The sequence below is a fragment of the Sciurus carolinensis genome, chromosome 8, assembly GCF_902686445.1.
Source record: "Sciurus carolinensis chromosome 8, mSciCar1.2, whole genome shotgun sequence".
Lineage (NCBI taxonomy): Eukaryota > Metazoa > Chordata > Mammalia > Rodentia > Sciuridae > Sciurus > Sciurus carolinensis.
In genome coordinates, this window is record NC_062220.1 from 145813412 (window position 1) to 145834344 (window position 20933).

The 20933-nt window shown below is 55.0% G+C and overlaps 1 protein-coding gene across 4 annotated transcripts in view; it reads left to right on the forward strand.

The window, feature by feature from the left end:
• The first annotated feature begins 358 nt into the window (after positions 1–358).
• The window catches only part of Hvcn1 (hydrogen voltage gated channel 1), a 32517-nt gene continuing 11942 nt past the window's right edge, over positions 359–20933 (forward strand). Inside the window, exons 1-3 of one of the 4 annotated variants that reach the window (XM_047562246.1) lie at positions 359–393; positions 4263–4337; positions 7859–7897. In XM_047562246.1, the coding sequence (XP_047418202.1) occupies positions 7877–7897 (21 nt within the window). In that variant the 5' untranslated portion in view covers positions 359–393; positions 4263–4337; positions 7859–7876. Of the gene's footprint in view, positions 394–3912; positions 4338–7858; positions 7898–20933 lie in introns of those variants that run through there. The other 3 variants (XM_047562245.1, XM_047562247.1, XM_047562248.1) reach the window with 3 other exon arrangements.

Genomic DNA, 20933 nt, shown 5'->3' on the forward strand with positions numbered 1-20933 from the left:
CATGGGTCCCCATCTCTATCCCCACCTCTGTTCTTCTCTGCCAGGACCCCTGCTCGCTCCGCTTGAATACTGTCCATTTTGTCATGGGTCTTCGTTTGCCTCCCTGCGGAGCGGGCGGGATGAGGGCAGGTGGGAGCTACCTGTCTGGCTCACCTCCGTGCTCTCAGTACCCAACTCCTAGCTGACACTCAAACATGATTCGCTAAATTAATGAAAAATCACTCAGCCAGGAAAGGAAGGGACGGAGCAGGACTGGGGTGCGGGCCTCCTTGACGCCAGCTCCTATGCTCCTTCTGCTCTTCTGTGTGATAAGAAGCGGATCAAGTTAACCACTCCCTTTTCCTTTCTTTTTTCCAGTTCTGAGGATCAAACCCAGGGCCTCATGCATGCTAGGTAAGTGTTCTGCCACCAAGCTACAGCCCCAGCCCCAGCAGCAAGCACTTTTAACAAAGCTGCCTTGTCGCAAATAAGTACCCAAGCCTCATACGACGCCGTCATGTGGCTGTCACTGCTGTCGATGAATCACATCTGCTGGGGAGGCGCTTCTGCACCCAGACAGCAGATGTAACTCTGGGAAGCCCACACAGAGCCCTGCACCCCTGGCTGAATCTCTTCTACTTGTCTCTCTTCCTTTCCGTGTTCTCATACTCTCCTAGAGCAGGACCTGGCTTATGCCCTAGGAAGGGAAGTAGTCAACTGCAGAGGCTAAAAACACTGCCCCGGAGAAACCAAAACCAGCAGAGGAAGCCCTTTCTTCCCTCTGCATAATGTCCAAACTGGACTGCAGGCCCAGCCCCAGATGTTCTGGGACACAAGCAATTACAGACTCCCTAGGAGTGGGCTTAGATCTTCCTTGAAATGCTCCGCGAACATCAAAAAGCGGGACACCTAGAGAATCCTGAGATGATGACTGACAGGCAAACGGGGCTGACTGGTGGGGGTGGGCAGGGACTCCCTGGGGAGGGACCGGGATGGCATTGCCCAAAGCAGAATGAATCCTTCCTCTAAAGCAGTTCCTAAATCTTTTTTGTAACCTGGGGTTGTTGCCATCTGATGAAGCCTCTGAGTGCTTCTCAGAGTAATGCTTTTCAATGCATTGTGTTACAAAGTTACCTTGAAATGCAGTTCCCCTTCATTTTCAAATTAGGATAAATACATGAAGTTATTGGTTAATGCATTAAACTGTGAGGTCAGCTGCCAATAATTTATAACTTTGTAGTGGTAAATACAAGTACTATTTTGAGATATGATCTCAAAAACATCTGTTTGATACAAAGTATTGGTATTGCAAATGCAACAGAGATTTTGTTGCCTATGTTCATAATGAAAGAAAATGCTAAATTTCAATTAGAGGTTAATGAAAATAAAGAGGTAATTTTTTTTTCCCCACCCAAGTTCCTGGGCCTTCTGGATTCCTTCTGTGGACCACAGGTTATTCTGCCCTAAGGATGGTTGGCCTCACTTCCCCAAAATGGGACTCTGTGCGGGCAGAGGCCATTCCTCCATGTGATAGGAAGTATCGAGAACGGGCCTGCTACTCAGTGGCACAATAGTATGTAGGTCTCTTAGATTTTTCTGGAAGTAAGTCCAGTGATTGTGAATGAAGAGTTTTTTTTCAATTTTTGTACTTCTTTCTTGTTTTATTGTGTTGGCTGGAATCTTCAGTATTGTGTTGAATCATAGCAATAATTGTACATCTGTCTTCTGATGCTGGATACTCATTAATTTATGCAATGGAAATGTAAAGCACCTACCAAGTGCCAAATTCTGTGCACAGCTGAGATCTTTTCCTGTCTCCTGAGAAGATAGGAAAATATCAGTGAAGATGGCAATGTTGAAGACATTACTAAATTCTCCAGAAATACTACACTGCTCCGTGGGCTCCTATGTCCCCAAAAGTATGGAAATAGATCCCAACTGGAGGCCCCAGGACATAGTTGAGTTTGGGAGCTGAAGGCCTTGCTAGGACCACTGCGGTGTGGTGCAGAGACGGTCACTGGGAAGGATCCGGAAAGAGGAATCTGGTAGGGGGTGGGGCCAGGGCCCGAGCTTAGCCTCTGGAGGCCACCACCTGCCTGTACTAGGCTTGTAACTACCAGCAGGACCCAAGAAGCCTGCTGGCAGGTGAGGGGTGGCTCCGCCCTCTCCCTCTTCCCTTCCCCACTGTAGGAAAGTCCCACTGTGGGGACCTCGGGGCAGAACAGTGCCCACACCCTCTCCACTCTGTCCACTGGCCCTGGGGGAAGAGCAGAGTTTTTGATGAAATATAAGAAGTTTAGAATGGACCAGACCATGCCATAGGGTCTGGAAGGCAGCTGTAAGAATAACAGCCTGAGACGTCACGGGGACGTGGCCTTAAGAAAGTCTGCTGCCCAGTGGCACCGGGAAGAGCCGAAGCCGTAGGAGAGAAGCCACTGGAAACATCGCTAGGGAGGTGGACGAAGCCCCACAAACTATCCAGTCCTAAATCCCAGGACCCGTGAGTCTGTCGCCTTCCGTGATAAAGGGGACCTTGTCCTGGTGAAAAAGCAGAGGATCTTTAGATGGCAGAGGATCCTGGATTGTGCCGGTGGGGCCGATGAAATCCAGGTATGAAAGATGTGTCATCTCAAAATATGGAAAAAGGGAATATTGGTTATTTGAAGTCCAGTCACCTGAGATCTGTGATTTGAGAAAGGGCCATTTGGCCAATGTTTCCCTACATGCAGCAGCACACCATAAAGATTCTTCTAGGAGAGATGTCCTTCTCATGCCAAAGCTGGAAAAGCACCTTAGTCCCCAGAAACCGGTAATTAGGGTTACAATTGGCCTGAATCAACAAGCACTCTGAAGTAACCCAGAAACTTCCACATCGCCTCTCCTCCACATATCTCTTAGCAATGTCCCTAGGGTTTTGTTTGACCTGACACTTCTTTGTGAAAACGTCATGCTTTGGTCATTTCTGCATACTTCACCCTCTTGGGAAGATCACATGCATGTGTGAAGTTGAGATGACTCTCATGATTTTCTCTTGACAACCAGTTCTTGGGTTCCCAGATCTAGCCAAAAAGTCCACAGAAGAACCAAGGGGGAAGTAGTGATCACTTCCCTCCCCTACAGAAATCACAGGGTTCCTATGAGGTGGGCAGAAGGGGCAAAGAGAGGGAAGCAGAGGTGGGACTGAGTGGTCAGGAGACAAGGAACACAGGCAATTCTGAGCTGAACCAGGCAGAGCTGGCTTTCCCTGGAGCCTCCAGGGGCACACGGCGGGCCAGCAAGTTGCTTTCAGCCCTGTAAGAGCCACTTCAGAGTCCAGGTCCCCGGAGCTGTAAGAGAACACATCTGTGGTATTTTAGGCACTGGATTTGTGGCAACATGTTACAGCAGCAACAGGAAACTCATACCACCCCAAGGGGTTGAGCTGTGTCCCGCATGAGTAAGCCGGAGCACAGAGATGTGCAGGAGATGGCCTCCGCCCTTGGGAGCCTGGGACCAGTGGTCTGTTGAAGAAGACAAGCTAAGAGGACAAACTGGAGGCCCAGGGGGACAGGAGCCAGCGGGCCTCCTCTGATGACCTCAGCCCTGGAGCAGGGCGCCCCCTCCTCTCCTCCAGCCTCAGCCCATCAAGGGGAGCCCTGGGGACTTCGAGGTTGGCCACCCCCTTAGGACACTCTGCCACCCTCCGCCCCCTGCATGACAGATACAGTGCTGGGGACGGCGGGCCCGGGCCACCCGTGGAGTCGGGAGGCAGGGGTGGCCGAGGCCGGGGGCCAGGCCTCGCTCCTCCCCGCGGAGGAAGGAAGTGCGTCCCTCCTCCGCCCCTTCCCCGGCCGCGGGCCGGGATTCCCGTGATTCGCGACTCGCCGCCACCGGGGGGACCTTTGTCCGTCTGCGGGAGGCGGCGGGGCGGGGCGGGGCGGAGGGAGGGAGGGAGGCGCGGCGCGCCGGGGCTGCCAGTCGTGCGGTGGCCGCGGACGCGCGGTGAGTGCCCGGCGGGGTCGCGCCCTGCTGCCCCGCCCGAGCCTCCGCGGAGCCGGGACCCCTCGCACCCGGTGGCGTGCTCGCCGCGGGAGCCCCCTGTGCTCGTGGCCCCGCGCGGGGAGGGACCCCCGGACCCCGTGTGGCCGGGTGCGGGCCCGGGCACCTGCAGGGCAGCCCTCCCGCCACGGCCTCGTCCGGGAGCCGTCCTCTCCCGCAGGGCGCGACCTGGCCGGGCGCTTTCGCTTCATCACCGCAGGGCAGCAACAGGTGGCGCCGGGCCCATCACTGTCTCCCTCTCACAGGTGAGGACGCCGAGACTCCTGGAGGCCCAGCCGAAGGAGGCCGAGCCTGGAGGCTGAGCCTTAACTTGCAGCCAGGTCTGTGTGCAGCCCTGGTCCTTTGGTCCCTCTGCCCTGCCCCAGCCCACTGAGGCCCAGGGAGACTGGGGGACAGGGAAGGTGGGCGGGGTGCTTCCTTCCAAGGAAGGGAGGAGGAGGCTGAACTGAGCCGACGCCCATCCCTGCAGGAGGGAGGCCCGGCCCGCAGATCCTTCACCTGGAAATGCTTTGAACACCCACCTCTTGGGGTCAGGGGTGCCAAGGAACAAGAATGGTGGGCTAGGTTTGGGGTGATCTCCTGGGGAGAGGGGGCATTTCTCTCAGCCAGCCCCCTCTAGGAACCTCCAGCCTTCCCTCAGGAGGCTCCTCTGCCGGGCGCAAGGGCTCTTGCAGGCTAAGCCGTGTGACTTTGTCGCTTTGTGTCTCAGTTTCCTGATCTGCCCTTGGGGTTCAGCCTGGTGCCTACCTCACAGGATGCTGAGGAGATTGAGATGCCTGGTGTAAACTTAGCCTGGCGCCCGCCCCAGCCCCCTACCCAGCTGTGTCCTCTCCACTCCCCTCTCCACCCCTCTGAAGGGGCTTCTCGGCTGGGCCCCTGCAGCCTCAGGTTGCCTGGGGCTTTCAAAGCTGCAGTATTTCCGGACAGCCCCACTGGGAACTTGAGTAAAACCAGGCTGGGGCCAGCAACTTCTCCCCTGTGAGTCCCTGGGGAGAGAGCTGGTGCGAACAGGGTTTTGACAGCTTTGCACTGAGCCTGGCATAATTCCAGACTCCTCTGTGGCCCCCGGCCCTCCCAGACCCACACTGCTTAGCAAGGAGGAGGAAGCCCAGCGTGCCCTGGCCCAGCCTGGCTCGCCGCAGGGCCTTGGTGCTCCCTTCCCCACCCCACGCCATCTCCCCCAGCACCCGAGTCTGGCCTCTGTGTTCCCACTCTGACCCCAAGATCCTGCGGCCATCTTCACAGGCCTCGCCGCAGCCACCCTTGACCCCAGCATTCCTCAGCAGCCCTCCATACTTGGAGCCCCAGGCAATTTTTGGGGGGGTTTTGGGGCTTGAACCCAGGGGCGCTTAACCCCTGAGCCACATCCCCATCCCTTTTTGTTGTTTATCTTGAGACAGGGTCTGCCTAGGTGCTGAGGCTGGCTTTGAACTTGCGATCCTCCCGCTCCATGCTTGGCTCATCTCCCGCCGCTCTGCTCCAGCAGGAGCCTCCCATTCTCCCGAGCTCTTGGCTCTCCCTTTCCCAGGGAGGCCTCTCCCCCCAGTCTTCGTATGATGGGCGCCCTTGAAATTCAGGAAACTGACAGTCACTTCCTCAGGGTCTGACTGCGCCACTGGCCCGCCTGCTCGCCAGTGCGTGACTGGGTCCTCTCCTCCCAGCACGTAGCCCTGGGGCCGAGAGCTCGCCGGGGCTGAACGTCAGCCCACCCTGGAGCCAACCGTGTTTCCCTGCCTCTTCACCCAGCCTGGGACTTGGCGTCCAGGGAGGGGTCAGAGAGCTGGGCACAGAAGCCAGCAGAGCCTCAGGCGCGGCCTGCACTTCTGCCTGCTTGTTGCTTAAGAGCTCTTTCTCCACCCTGCGCAGACCTGGCCGCCGCCTGTCAGCTGCTCGCTGAGCGGGGCTCTTGCAGATGGCACCCAGCACGCGCGTCAACGCCGCGTCTGCCGTCCAGTGACTTCTTTGAAACACAGTTTCCAAAATGAAGCCACCCGGGCCATGAGCACGCGTCGCCCCACTTCTGTCCCTTTCCCCTGGTTGCGGGGAGAGCGTGGGGGCTGTACGTTTTCGGCTGCTTGAACGGCGAAGCCGGGTGTTTTGCTGGGTGTGCTTGCTTCCCGTCTCAAGGAGGGGGCTCTCCAGGGCACCTCAGTCTTCCCTTCCCCTTCGTTTGTGGCAATGGAGCCTCTGGAGCCCATCTGGTGTGGACGGGGCAGGGCCCCGGGCGCCGGGCGGGCTGCAGAGCGGCTCCGTTAGCCAGCCGGCAGGACCGTCTTGGACAGTCCCGTGTGCACTCCGTCTGGGGAGAGGAGAACGTGGGGTTTTTGCTTCTTTTTCTTTGTATGTGAATGTTTTTCCAAAATGCTGATATTTTACTTCTTTAGCTACAAAAAGAGCCCGAGGCCCCTAGAGTCCCTCATTGGCACATTGGGGCAAGAAAAGCCTGGACACAACCTAACTGTCCATCACTAGTGGACAGACCCGTCTGTCCCTGCAGGGGGCTCCTGGGTGGCTGTCACAGGAGGTGTCCTTGACCCTCAGCGCGCTGGGACCAGCTCAGGGGTGTCATCCTGGTCTCCTCTCACTGCCCATCAAATGACCACAACTCAGTGACTTAAAACAACCCACATTTATCAGAAGCCTGTGGTCAGCCTCAGTGAGGCCCAGCGGAGGGGGACACTCTGGTGGCCTGTCCTACCAACTCCCCTGCTCCTCCTCCTCCTCCCGCTCTGTTGCCTCTGCTGCCTCACATCTGTCTCCACTTACGAACGCCCTCCGGGTTCAGCAGGCCCCTGGAGGACGGCCCATCTAGAACTGCTGAAGTGCAGACTGTGCAGGAGCAAAGAGGAGGCGGGCAGCCACTCAGCCCAAGTCCAGGTCACTCCCTCCGCTCCCAAGGAGGACCGCTGGGAACGCTCTGGCTGCTGCCCTCATAGACTTAAAATAAAAAAGCTTCGTAAAGCACATGTGTGTTTCTCCTGCGTGGAAGGGGCCGCCCTGCACCCGCCGTGCTGCGACGGGATTGTCTGTCTTCTTTCTACAGCGACACATGCAGGCTGGGCAACCCCCGCTGCTCAGATGCACGTCAGCCAACCACCCAGACCCCCGGCCCTCGCTGCAGGACGATGCCCGGCTTTGGCATTGCAGAGAAATTTCCATAGCATTACAGTCAACCATTCTGAACTCCTAATTCAGTCTAGCGAGCAGCCATCAAGCCATCTCCTATATCTAGTTCCAGAACATTCCATCACCCTAAGAGAAAACCCCATCCCCTTAAGCAGCCACTCCCCGCTCTTCCCTTCTCCCAGTCCCCTGGCAACCACCAGCCTTTTTTCTGTCCCTGTGGATTTGCCTATTCTGGAAATTTCACACGAATGGGGTCACATGGCGTGCGACGTTTGTGTCCAGCACCTTTTCTTAGCATCGTGTTTTCAGGGCTCCGCTGTGTCTTGGCAGCCATCCGTGCTTCATTCCTGTTTATGGCTGCGTAATATTCTGTGGCGTGGACGTGCCGTATTCTGTTCATCCACTCCCGTCCACGGACGTACGGGTGGCTCCCACCTTTCAGAGATGGTGAATACTTCTCCCACGTACCGTTTGCCATCTCCAAATGTGGACCCAGTCCTCCCGCAGGGGTTTGTTGCCGTGCCCGTCTTCAGTTCTTGGGGGGGGGGGGGCGTGTCCGGGATGCGTGTCCTTCTGCAGACCTGGCGAGCTCTGCGCTCTTCAGACTCTGTGGAAACTAACTTAACGTAGAACTGCTCTGGTAGAAAGGAGCCAGGCCCGGGCTTGGGCAGCAGCAGCAGGATGAGGGACGCAAACCACTGTTCTTATTTTCCAGACCCAGAGGCGGAGGAAGATGGCCTCCAGTGACGTACAGGTGAGTTCCCTGGGGCGTCCGGCAGCGCCGAAGGGCCTCCCCGCTCCGAGGATAGCTCTGTTTGGTGTTTCCCGCAGGATTGAGAGACCCTTGCCCGGGGCCTTCCCACCCTGTCTACAGCCACAGAGGTGAATCGTGGCAGGGTCTCACGTGACCTCCAGGCAGCCTGGGAGCCTGAGTCCACCCGTTTGAATCCCAGCTTCCCATTTTCACAATCCTGAGTCACAAGGCCAGGTCCTCTGCCTCCCTTTGCCCCAGTTTCCTTATCTGGAAAATGACAAAAAGATTAGTTCCCACCTCGACCCCTGAAGGTTCCTTTGGAGGACCAAGGAGACAGCGGTCTCAGACACCAGGCGAAAGCTGAGGCCGTCCGGGCTCTTCCTTAGCGTCCCATCTTAACAGGTCAAGGTACTTGGGCACAGAGAAGTAAAGCCACTTGCTCGGGATCACACAGCTGGGAAGTATCAAATGGGATTTCAACCTGGCCTGACTTCACAGCAAATGCTTGGCCTCCGGGATCACGTGGCTGTCCTGAGTGGCTATCCAAGTAGGACTGATGAGCTCTGACCTTGATATCCGGGGTGCAGGGTGGTGGGTTTGGGGGATATTGGTTGCAGAAGTTGCAAGGGGGGGAAAGAAGTGCTGACTTTCCCTTCCGGCATTCACACAGGGTTCTGGGGTCCAGCCAGGCCAGCTGCGGAGGGTCGAGCCAGAGAGCTAAGGGTAGCAAATCCGAGAAGCCCCGCGAGGGTCAGCAGGACCCGGACTGGTCACAGCCTTGGATTTCGCGGTTAGCCCAGTGGCTGCCAGAGTTAGGTGCTCCCTGCGTTCCAGGAACCGCTAGTTACAAAGTGTCAAAGAAACAGGAAAACAGCAGGGACTTTTCTTTGGTTTGCAGTTTCCTATTAAGTTAGGTGAACCAGAAAGGACCCCTGCAGGACGGCTCAGGGGCATCCCCACAGCTGTGCTGGAAGAAAGGTGACAGTTTGTATCAAGAATCATGACAGAGCCTGGCATGGTGACACACAGGTGTCATCCCAGTGGCTGGGGAGGCTGAGGCAGGAGGATGGTGAGTTCAAAGCCAGCCTCAGCAACAGCGAGGCCCTAAGCAGCTCAGTGAGACCCTGTCTCTAAATAAAGTAGGGCTGGGGAGGCGGCTCCATAGCCGACCCCCCTGAGTTCAATTCCTGTACCCCCTCCCCCAGAAAACAAAAAGGGAATCGTGCGGATGTTCACACCAAGTGTAGTCGTCTCCTTAATGGGAAGCAATCCATAAAAAGGAAAAAGCCATTTTTGGCACTATTTTCTTAGCATTTCAGGTGCTGTTGATAGTACATGTGCCATTATTTTACGTACTGGGAAGACAAAGGCGGGGCTGGGGCAGCTCCCTGGTGGAGCCCGTGACCCTGGGTCTGACCCTCGCACCGTGGGAAAAAATAGAACTTTTGGCGACAACGCAAACCAGACCCACTGAAAGGCGAACGCGGGTTTCAGTGCTGTCAAAGCAGAGAAAATGGGGCTGGGAGACAGCTCAGTGGGTAGGGTGCTTGCTTTGTAAGCACAAGGCCCTGGGTTCGATCCCAGCACCCCCCAAAAAAAGTGGAGCAAAGGCGGCCTTAGAGTGGGTGATAAAGGCGTGAAACAGAAACCGGAAATCCAGTGCGTTGCTGGGCCGGGGAAGAGGCTGAGGCTGGGCCTGTCCCTGGCGGGAGGAGGGAGGACACAGCCTCCAGGTCTCTGACTGTAACTGTAAAGGATGCAGATCCGAGGAGGGGGGCGCGGTGGGGAGGGGGCGGGTCTGCGTCCTGGGGGTGGCTCTGCCCCTGTCCCTGGGAGGGCGGGCAGGGGCCTGGTGAGGCGGGTGCGGGGACCAGGGCGGGCAGGGCGGCGCCCGCCCCACCTGCACCAGGCCCGGGGGTCACCTCCCCCAGGCGGGCCCCGGGCAGCGGGCAGGACCGTGGGCAGCCCCGCCGCCTCCCGGCCGGTGCTCGTCGGGCGCCTCGCCTCCTGATGCCCGGCCTCCTGCAGCTTTCTCACCGCCCGTTTCTCCACTGCGTAGGGGACCCGGCTCTCCGCCCCGGCAGACCCGATGCGCGGTGGTGGATTCGCGTGATCCCACCGTGGACGCCTCCCTCCGCCCTTGCCGGGGTCCCTCTCCCCACCTCTGAGCCCTGGTCTTCCTCTTCCGTAAAACGGGGACAAGGGCGCCAGCTTGCAGAGTCACGGTGGAGGACGCGTCAGGATTTTGCGTGGAAAGCGCTTTGCCGGGGGCCTGGGGGCAGCTCACAGAGCGGGACGCTCCACGGTGGGAACGAGGGGCCCACGGGTCCACCTTACTCCTCAGCCCAGTGCAGACAGGGGCACCCGCCGGCCCCCTCTGGGGAGCCTGGGAATTAGGGTGCTCTGCCCCAGAGCTACATCCCCAACCCTTTTCATTTTTTATTTCGAGACAGTCCACTAAGTTGTCTCTGTTTACAGATGAGCAGACTGAGAACAGAGAGGCCAAGTGACTTGCCTCACATCACACAGCCAGTGAGAAGCAGAGCTGAGGCTGACCTCAAACTTGTGATCCTCCTCCCTCAGCCTCCGAGTCCCTGGGATTCCAGGCGCGTGCCACCTGTCTGCCTAGGTGCCCTTTGGCTCATTCTGCCTGGAGGCGCTGGGTGCAGCTGTGTGGCCTTCCCCGTGCTGGCTGCCTTGGCTGCACATTAGCGATCGCCACACCCAGGCCAATTAAATCAGAATCTCTGAATCTACAGATTCATTAGGACTTTTTAAAGTTTCCAAGTGATTCCAACATACAGCTGAGGCTAGGAGCCACCGGTTGGGCCGAGCAGGGCCCCTCTGTGAAATGGAGAAGGAAATAGGGGACCCTGAACTGTTACAGCTGTCATTCCCATGGCTGAAGCATCACCAAGACATTGGCCCTGGGCCTGAGCCACACTGGTGACAACCCTTATTATTTAGGTTATAGAGATTGAACCAGGGGCACGATATGACTGAGCCACATCCCCAGCCTTGCTTAAGGTATTTATTATTTTGAGACAGAGTCTTGCCGAGTTGCTGAGGCTGGCCTCAAACTTGCAATCCTCCTGCCTCAGCCTCCCAAGTCGCTGGGATGACAGGCCTGCCCCACAGAGCCTAGCACAACTCTTAATTTCTAACTGGATAACTAGAAATTTTTCTTCCTCTGCTTTTTGTAAAATCAGTAGCACAACTTATGCCCTTTTGGCTGTTGCTACAGACTTGGACCCTCTCACCTCTCTCTCATCTTCTCCCTCATCCAGGGAAACAGGCAGCCTCTCCCCTTAGGCCAGTGTCTTTCAAACTCATTGGTGGTCCTGAAATCCATTCAGTGGGCGGTCACCAGACTTTTAAGAAATAGAAGAGGATAAAATGGGAAGTCCGAGTATCTAGTAAGTATAGAATTAGCTACAGACTGCGTGTCAGTGTGCGCCAGGAGGCAGGATGTGAAGTCTGAGGGCGTTGCAGGGTACTGCCCAACTCCCACCCAGCGTGGGGCTTCATCAGCCGTGAGCTGGCATAGGCTGGGCAGTGTTCACAAGGGTCACACACGAGGATGACACTGTGCTGGGCAGCCCTGGTCAGAGTCCTAGTTCCACTTCTCACTGGCTGTGTGACCTGGGGCAGTTGCTTGGCCTCTCTGTTCCCAGTTTGCTCATCTGTAAATGGAGACATTTGGGGGCCCCCTTGACGGGGTTCCTGCCTGTGCTGTAAAGAGTTCTGCAGAGAGCGGCTACCACCGCAGGTGCTCTGGAGATAGTTCCAGTGGCCTTCCACTCCTGTGGACATCATCTCCACGCAGCCTCACGGTCCTTGAGCCGGGTTTGCAGCCAAGCCTGTCAAATCAGGAAGGCCGGAGAGGTGGCGGAGCACAGGTGGGGACCTGGGCGCCACATGGGCTCCAGCCCGTAGGTGCCCCCTCCCGCTGGCCGGTTGCCGAGGGGCACAAGCTTGTTTTCATGAGCCTCAGACTTACTTCCTCCCCGCCCCAGAGGAGGAAAACCTTCTACGCTTATTTAAAGACTTCCCTGATTTTAAAAATAGGCATTCCTCAGAACACGGGCTCCCAGGGGGCAGGTGAACCGGGCTCCAAGTCGCCTTGCCTCCCCTGCGGGAGGGTCTCAAGCCTCCCTCCCGTGTGTGTCCCTGAGACAGGGGCAGGGGTGACAGATGCAGTCACCCAGATAGGTGGGTGGTGAACATGCCGTGGGCGAGCCCCGGCCAGCTCCCGTGAGCGGGGATGCTTGAGAGGGAGCTGACAGAAGGAAAGGAAGATAGATGACAAGGAGAACAGGGTTACATATTCCAGGCAGTGGAAGCTGCATGTGCAAAGGCCCTGTGGCTGAAGGAACCTGCCTGGTATGAAAGGTGAATGGAGGCGGCATGGCCAGAGTGGCGAGAGGTAGACGGTGAGGTCAGGTAGGGGGCAGGGCTGCAGCAGGGACAGGGGCCTCGGAGGGCATTTTGGCTGCTCCCACTGAAGAGCGATGGGACACCAAGGAAAAGCTTTAAATAAAGGAACAGGCAGGGGTCCCCAGCCCAGCCAGCCCCAGCGCCTCACCAGGACAGCCCCCGGCCGCCAGCACGCAGATGTACTTCTGAAACTTTTTTGCAGCAAAAGGGCCCAGAATAAAATCAGTAAAGGGGAAAAGGCACCCGGACACCAGGCGAGGCCTCCCCCAGGGGCGCAGCAGGGCCTCCGACTCCTCCAGCAAGGGAGGAGTCGGGACAGGACAGGCAGGGCTGGTGACGCAGGAGGGGACCGAGTCCTTGGGCTCCTGCCCCTTGACCTTAAAAACTTTCTCGCTCCCTGGTGGAAGGCGGTTCGCGCAGGAGGCGCGGGGACACCTCCCGGCCAGAGAGCGGACTCGGTGGCAGGCGGAGGGTCAGTGGCGGGCGGGACCAAGGCGGGGCTGGGACAGTTCTCCTGCCCACCTGGTGGAGACCCAGGGCCGAGTCCCACCGGCCACTGCCTGGGTGGGTCGCCACATTGCGGGGCCTCGGTGTCCCCGTCTGAATGGTGAGGAGACCGCGCCCGGGCCTGATTCCCCCTTTTACCGTGACCATCATTCTTGTTTTTGAAAAATCTTTTCTGCCACGTTTTCCCTCGGCAGCGTGTCTTGGAATGAAGCAGGTAGACTAGGTCTTGAGCCTGGGTTTCTCGTTTGCTTCTCATTTTTAACAACTCCACACGGACAAGTCCTCAGCCTAAGCAGCTAAACTAATGTGTATGTCTGCAGGCAAAGATCCGTTCGGTTGGACTTTATTAAATGATCCATTTCTACCAGTTTTAACCTACAGAAATGGCATTTTTTTTTTAAAGTCCGCTTTTATTTCCAGAAAGTTTTCTTGACTTTTATCTTTCTTTGTTTTGTTATTCTGGTGTCTTAGGGCTTCGAGTCATATATAGATATTTGGTTCATTCTCTCCCTACCCCTACTAAATACTCATTTGTCACTTCATTCTTTTTTTTTTTTTTTTTTTTTTTTTTGTTATACTAGGAGGGAACCCAGGGCTGCTTTACCTCTGAGCCTCATCTTCAGCCCTTTTTATTCTTGTTTTGGGACGTGGTCTCACGAAGTTACTTATGGCCGTGCTAAGGTCCTGAGGCCAGCTTTGAACTTGTGATCCAGGCTCCCACATTGCTGGAATTCCAGGTGTGCACCACCTCATCCAGCTCACCATTTAATTCTTTAAAAGCTAGATCTTCCTTAAGGTTAAAACTAATAGGAAAAAAAAAAAAAGGAAAGTTGCTGTCCACCCCACATCCCTGTCCCACTCTCCGCCCATCTCGGAAGAAACCGGTTGGCTGGGAGGTTGTCAGCGTTCCCTGTACGCGGGGATCGGGACTTTCAGCCAGGCTCTCTGTGTTGGATGCCCCCCGCAGCATGGATCTACCGTGGTGTATTTAGCCACAGAGCTTGGGGTTGTTTCCGGTTTGGGGCTGACCTAGCAGGGCTATGCACGTGTGTCTCTCATTAGGATAAATTTTGATAGAAACCCGTCTACGCCCCGTTTCCTCCTGCACACTGGTACCTGGCACAGCTGAAGGACAAATACTTTTTTGTTGTTTTTTTCCAAATGACTGTATTCCCTGGTACTTGGGAGGCTGAGGCAGGAGGATCACTTGAGTCCAGGATTTTGGAACCAGACTAGGCAACATAGCAAGACCATGTCTCCTTAAAAAAAATAAAGAAGGGAATGTCTGGTGTCCCTTCTACAGAGGGCACTCCTGTTGACGTGCCTCCGGGGGTCTCCAGGAGTGCCTGGGACCCTGTCCATCACCCGCCACTGGTGGTGACTCAGAGTGACTTGGGGCCGGTTCTGTCTTCTCTGTGCCCGTTTTCCCTCCTGCAGATGGAGAGGCTGCTCCTGCCACTCCACCTGCTTCTTAGGGTCATCAGGGGCATCGGGCAGCAAGCGAGAGCAGGTGGGCCTGGCCTCAAGCTGGGCGCAGAGGGAGCCCCTGCTGGGAGCGGCGGCAGAGATGCGCTACGTCTGTGCAGTGGTTTGGTGGCCTCTGGGGAAGCACGGTTGCTCCTTGGGTCCAGGTGGGATCTGTGTCCCAGGAGGATGAAGGGACAGAGTGCGAGGTCCTCGGATTGCTCTGCGTTGGTGTCACAACCTGCCACGGGAATTTCTTCTGACTCGGTTCTGGAGGCCAGAAGTCCAAATTCGAGGTGTCGGCAGGACTGGCTCTTCTGGAGGCTCTGGGGAGGATCCGTCCCGGGCTGGTCCCCGAGGTGGGCCAACGGTCCTGGGTGTCCCTGGCCTGCAGACGCATCACCCCAGTCTCCTCCATCGCCGCGTCCCCTCCTCTCGTCCCAGGGACACCCGTCGCAGAACGGAGGAGGAGTTTATCAGGATCCTTAATTACTTGTGTGAAGTCCCACCTTCCAAGTAAGGTCACATTCAGAGGGCGCGTGAGCTTGGGGACCACAGCTCAACCCCCTTAGCTGGGGGATCTGCGGTCACTGGCTGCCCACCCCCTCCGGGTTCTGGTTGGTCCTGGAACGTGGTCTCCACGTGGCGGCCCAGGGGTGGATTTCAGCAGTGTGTGATTTGGGGTGAGTCGCCTCCCTCCACGAGACCCCAAAGGAAGGCCTTGGTTTCCAGCAGCTGCTAGAGTTCAGATGGGAACGAGGGGTCAGGAGGAGGACGGGAGCAGGAGCTGCCCCACCCCGGGCCTTGCTGGAGCTTGGATCAGGTGGAGGCTGATAAGCAGATAAGTCCCCAAGAGCAGTTCTGGGCGGGAGCAGGGGAGACGGCCGGAAGGCTGTCAGGCTCTGGGAATGGGGAGCGGCCTGAATTTCTAAACAGGTGCCTTTTTCTGCAGTCGTGGGGTGGCCCTCCCTGGGGACTTTCCCCTGCTGCAGATGGTGCCTTCTAGGTCTGTCCTCCCGGCTTTCCCCCTCCCGCGGGATGCGCTGGGGCCTGTGCTCCCTGTGCCCGAGGGAGGGAGGGTCTCGGCCCACCCCCACCGCACCCCAGCGTCCCCAGCCAGGCTCGGGAGGCAGGCAACACAGAGGTCATGGCCGGGGACAGAGATGGAGGAAGCACCGCCGGAAGGCCTCCCGGGGAGGCAGATCTCTGCCCAGGACAGGGGACGAGAGGGGCAGAAGGGCCTGCCAGACCCGGGGACAGGCTGGGTGGAGCCCAGGAGCAGACGGTGGGTGCACTCCAGAGCCCGAGGAGTCCGGAGTCGCTGGGGAGACCGAGGCCCGCGAGGGGCCCCCGAGGACAGCCCAGGCCCAGGACAACTCGCTCTTTATCCTGAGATGGCCTTGGGGTGGGACAGCAGGGAGCCAGACTCGGCCTGACCGCGGTGGAGAAGGAGGCCCCTGGCCAGCTGCACGGAGGACCAGCCTGCCAGGGCGGAGGCTGCTGGGGGTCCAGGTCCAGGGAGGGCGAGAGCTGGAGAGGAGGCTCAGGGGCACGCGCAGCCTCCAGCACGTGGCGCCTCCGAGGCTCCAGGGAGGAAGGAGCCCAGGACAGTGGGCAGCGCTTGGCTCCAGCAGCCGGGTGGGGGCAGGGCCATGCCCTTGGGAACCCACTGGAAGGAGCAGCAGATTGAGGGAGAAATGAGTTCAGTTTGGGTCACAGCAAACTAAAGAGCCTCAGGCATCAGGCTGCGGGCTTTGATTTCTGAGTGAGCAACCTGAGAATGCGGGCATGCCGGGCCCAGCAAGCCGGGAGGGTCCCCCAGCCCAGGGCAGCCAGCGCGGGGGCAGGAGCATGGCACCCAGCCTGAGGGGGCAGCCGAGACGGGAGGAAATCAGCGTGGTCAGCTGTCCATGGGGGTGTCGCCGTCGAGCCAGTAGGAACCGGAGGCTTGGACTTCGATCCAGGAGGGTGGCCTGGGAGACAGGAGTGTCAGGAGGTAGTGGGGACAGCTGGGGTTCATGCAGGGGAGAGGGAGCTGGGGAGTGTCCCTGTCAGTGTCTCTGCGGTGCAGATTCTTGGGGTTGCAAGTGACAGAAAGTTCCACCAAGCTTCGGGCACGAAGGGACTCCGTTAGCAGTTCACGTGTCAGAGGGATCTGGGCATCGCAGGGCGCCAACAGCAGGTGGGTGAGCGGACTCCACAGAGGCTGCAAAGGTGGAGGACGGGAGGGTCTTTCTCACTGGGGATGAGTGGACGGCCCCGGCCAGGCGTGGGGTAGGGCTCTTGTGTCTTGACCCACCATCTTCCCCTGAGTGCCAAGGGGCCACCCAGTCTCCCTGGTCAGCAGTGCCTTAGCCTCTTTCTGGAACTCTTCTGCTTCTGCCATGACAGTCTTGACTTAAAAACAGAATGATTTTCTGCTCTGCTGGGTGCCACAAATATCTCCATCCCAAATTACTAAAAGCTGCCTCTTGACCTGTCACAAGGTTTCGGAAAGAAAACTTTCCTCTCTGAAATAAATACACATGTGGTTTTTGCAAAGCACCCTGAGCTTCCACCATGCAGAGAAATGGCTGAGGCAACCCTGGTCCCCAGGTGATGTTTCTGGGGGAAATTGTGACCTGGTGTGGGAGGCAGAGCACCAGTGTCCTTTGCTGACAGGTATGCAGGAACTTCTACCATGAGTCAGATGTCACATGAGGCTCAGGGAACGCAGACCCCACCTTCCTGGAGTTTAAACGCTGAGAGAGAAGAAATATGTCAATGGCACACCACACGATTTCCAGTTGGAAGCAATGATAAGGCTCTCAAGGAAAAGCCGAGACTGCGAGGAGAGGTTATCAGAAGTTATCAGAGGTGATCAGGGGTGATCAGAGGTGATCAGACTGGGAGAGGATATATTTAGGTTTCAGGGGTCAGGGAGGACCTCTGGGAGGAAGTGGTATTTCAGTCAAGACTTCAAGCCTGAGTAAGAGTGAGCCAAGCTCGGAGTGAGGAGGAGAGCATTCCAGTTGAGTGAACAGGGCTCAGACTGGGGCGACTTGGAGCATTGGAGGGACAGGGTGACCCGTGCGGTTTGAGCACAGTGAGCAGGCTGTGGGGCAGGAGAGAGGCCAAGCCCCATGGGGCTGTGTACATCACAGGAGGCCTTGTACTTTTACTGGAAGAGTAAAGAGGGGCCATTATAGGGGGAAGCAGGCAGCAGTGACAGCTCAGGGTGAGGGTTCTCAGGCTGCTGGGTGGAGAATCAGGTGCACTGGATGAATCAGATCAATTGGAGGCTGTGTGGCCTTCCTGGGCAGTGGAGATGACAGCTCGGACTGGTGGCCGCAGAGGAGGAAGTAAACTGTGGAGGTGAGGAGAGAGCTGGAGACGGCCCGGGATCAGAAGGCAAGAGACTGCGGGAGCCCTCAGGGTTCACGCGGGGCTCATAGCTGTCCTCTGGTCTCCAGCCTCTGCGGAAATCTCAGGTCTGAGGTTCCCAAGGTGCCTGAAGAAGATGGGAGAAGGGGCGGGAGGCAGCTGGAGTCCCGGATGTGGCATTTTGGAGCAGCACCCCTTGAACACCCCGCTCAGCTCACCCCGCAGTCTTTAGGTGCCAGGGGCTTCCCCAAGGCACTTAACCAGAAAATGTAGGGGTTCCGAGGTTTGTGAAAGAGGCGGTGTTCTCTGACCGAGTTTAGAGCTTAGAAACGTATAAGGTCCCACAGAACAGAGGATAGGACAGAGGATAGGACAGAGGATAGGACAGAGGACCAGGAGCCAAAGAGCTTGTGTCTCCTCCTCTCTCCCAAGTGTGATGCTGCTGATTCGCTGACCTCCATCCAGTCCTGCTCCGCATCTCTGAAATGTCCCCTTTCACGGAACGTGGGTGTCCCAACCCAGGTCTTCTCTCTGCGCGCTGAGCTTCTCTAAGCTCATGAACCTTATCATGGAGAAAACTTGGAGTGTGCACCAAAGGTGGAGAGAGATTTTTTCATCTTACTTTGAAAAAAAAATTGTTAAAAATACAAAAGAATGAAATATTATCAAAGGCTTACATAATCCTCAACCTGAACGGGCAGATGCTAATCTTTTGTTTTGTTATATTTTAATCAAATCTCTGAATAATGTAAAAGGATATTTTTCAGGTAGAGTTCAAGTACTTTTTGATTCTCACATCTTCACTGCTACAGCATTTACCCTTCCCTGAGGGAACCACGATCATGAATCTGATGTCTCCCTCTAGTACATTCTTTTGTATGTTTTTCCTGCTTGGAGTTCATTGAGCTTCTGGGATATATAGATTTATATTTTCCCATCAAATCTGGATATACTAAGCCATGAATTATTCACATTTTTTTCTTCCTTAATCTCCTTATCATCTCCTTTCAGTACAACAGACACCAACATGTTAGATCACTTGATACTGTCCCTCAGGATTTTTTTTTAAGCTTTTAGCCATTTTTCTTTTCACTTTATGTTTTCTTTAGCTCTGTCCTTAAGTTTGATGATCTTTTTCTTCTGTAGTATCTTTTTTTTTATTATTTTTTAAATTTTTTAAATTTTGGCTCATTGTACACAAATGGGGCACAACTATTGTTGTTTTCTTCTGTAGTATCTTATCAGCTGTTAATCCCATCCATTGATTCTTCATTTCATAGATGTATTTTTTAGTTCCAAGAGTAACCATTTGAATCTTTTTCATAGTTACATTTTCTCTATTGTGAGTTGTTGTTCCTTCATTGAATTTATGTTTTCCTTGAAATCTTTGAATGTATTTGTTAGAGTAGTCTTTGTTGGTCAGTTCCTTTATCTGTGTCCATTTTGAGTTTTTTATTAACCAGTTTTTCTACTGGTTGTGGACCATGCTTTTCTGCTTCTTTATCTAGTAATTTTTTATCATGTGCTGGACAATATGTATTCTGTGTTGTTGAGTGTATGCTGTTGTCTTCCCCAACCGAGTGTTGAGTTTTGTTCCAACAGTTAGTTAGGGATCTGCTTGATCTTTTCAAGACTTTTCAAAAGTTTTGTCGGGATGAGTCTACGGTAGCTCTTACTGTAGGCTTAGATTAGGTCTCTTTCTGTGACCTGCTTTTCTGGAATTTCTACAAATGCTTAGGTGTCCCATAAAATCTACTCTGGATATTGGAAACTCATACATCCCCCAATCCAACCCTGTGCTACCTCTGGTCATTGTTCAATTCACAACTCCCCAGGAGTTCCCTCTACCCCTGAAAGTTATGTTTTCCTTGCTTCCTGGAGTCTGCTCTATATGTTTAGGACCCAGTCAAAGTCCATTTTTTGGAGATCCTTCTCTGCACAGCTTCCTTTTCTATGGTACTCCCTGAAAGAGGGAGACTCAATAATCCTGGAACACAGTCTTTACCTCCTTAGTCCAGAAAATACCCCCAGGTCAAAATTTAGGGTGATTGTGGGGCTCAAATCATGTGATTCTCTATTCTCAGAGATAATAATATTTTGGGGGAATATCGGGGATTGAACCCAGTGGTGCTTTACCACTGAACCACATCCCTAGCCCTTATTTTTTCTTTTGAGACAGGGTCTTGCTAAGTTGCTAAGTCTGTCCTCAAACTTCTGATCCTCCTACCTCAACCTCCCAAGTCACTGGGATTACAGGTGTGCACCCCTGTGCCCAGCTAAATTTCATCTAGTTTTATAAATTTCATCTAGTTTTATATCTGTTCTAGCAAGAAGGATAATCTACTACTAGTTACTTTAGCATAGACAGAAGCAGAAAATCCATTCTCTTCTATGATTATGCTCACATTTTTACACAATCCAAAAGCAATATACAGTAATATTTTCCATGAATTTTAAATTTTCATTTGAGTGGCATTATATTGTTCATATTATTCCACATCTTCATTTTACACTGAACGTGTTCAAAGGTCTATCTACATTCCTGTATTCATTCAGCCCCTCAGATGAGTGTTCCTGAGTGTTAAGTGCAAAGCATTGTTCTTGGCATTTGGATATGCAGTTATACAAGACAGGGAAACGTCCCACTCTTATGGAGCTTTGAGTCAGATAATAAGTGCACAAGCAAGATCTAACAGCAGAAGTGTAATGAAGAGAAGAGAAGCAGGGAATGGAAACGGGTGGGACTGGGGAGTGATGGGGTCTCAGAGGAGGTGAGATCTGAGCAGAAGTCTGCCCTAAGTGAGGGTGTGAGCCAGGCAGATGTCCAGGAAGGGGGACCAGGTGCAGTGAAAACCCATCCGAGGGCTTTGGGTGAGGGCGTGGCATGATCTCATTTCGGTTTTAGAACGTTCTCTCTACATCTGTATAGAGGATGGTTACTGGGAGGCAGCAGAGGACAAGGAATGATTGGCTGGGACCAGAGATGTCCTCTTTGGAATGTAGTTGGAAAGCAGAGCCAGAAGGACTTACAGTTGGGCAAAGTTGGGTGGGAGAAGAATGGAGAATGATGCTCGAGTTTTGGGTCTAAGGAAGTGGACAACTGAAATGTCCTAAACTAAAATGGGGACAGTTTGGCTGAAGAATGGCTAGTTCTGCTTCAGATGTGCCAGCTATGAGTTACCTGTTAGAAACTAAGGAAGATGCTCTGCCTGCAACTGGCCATTGAGTCTGGAGTTCAGGTGAGAGATGGAGCTTCAAGTGATAT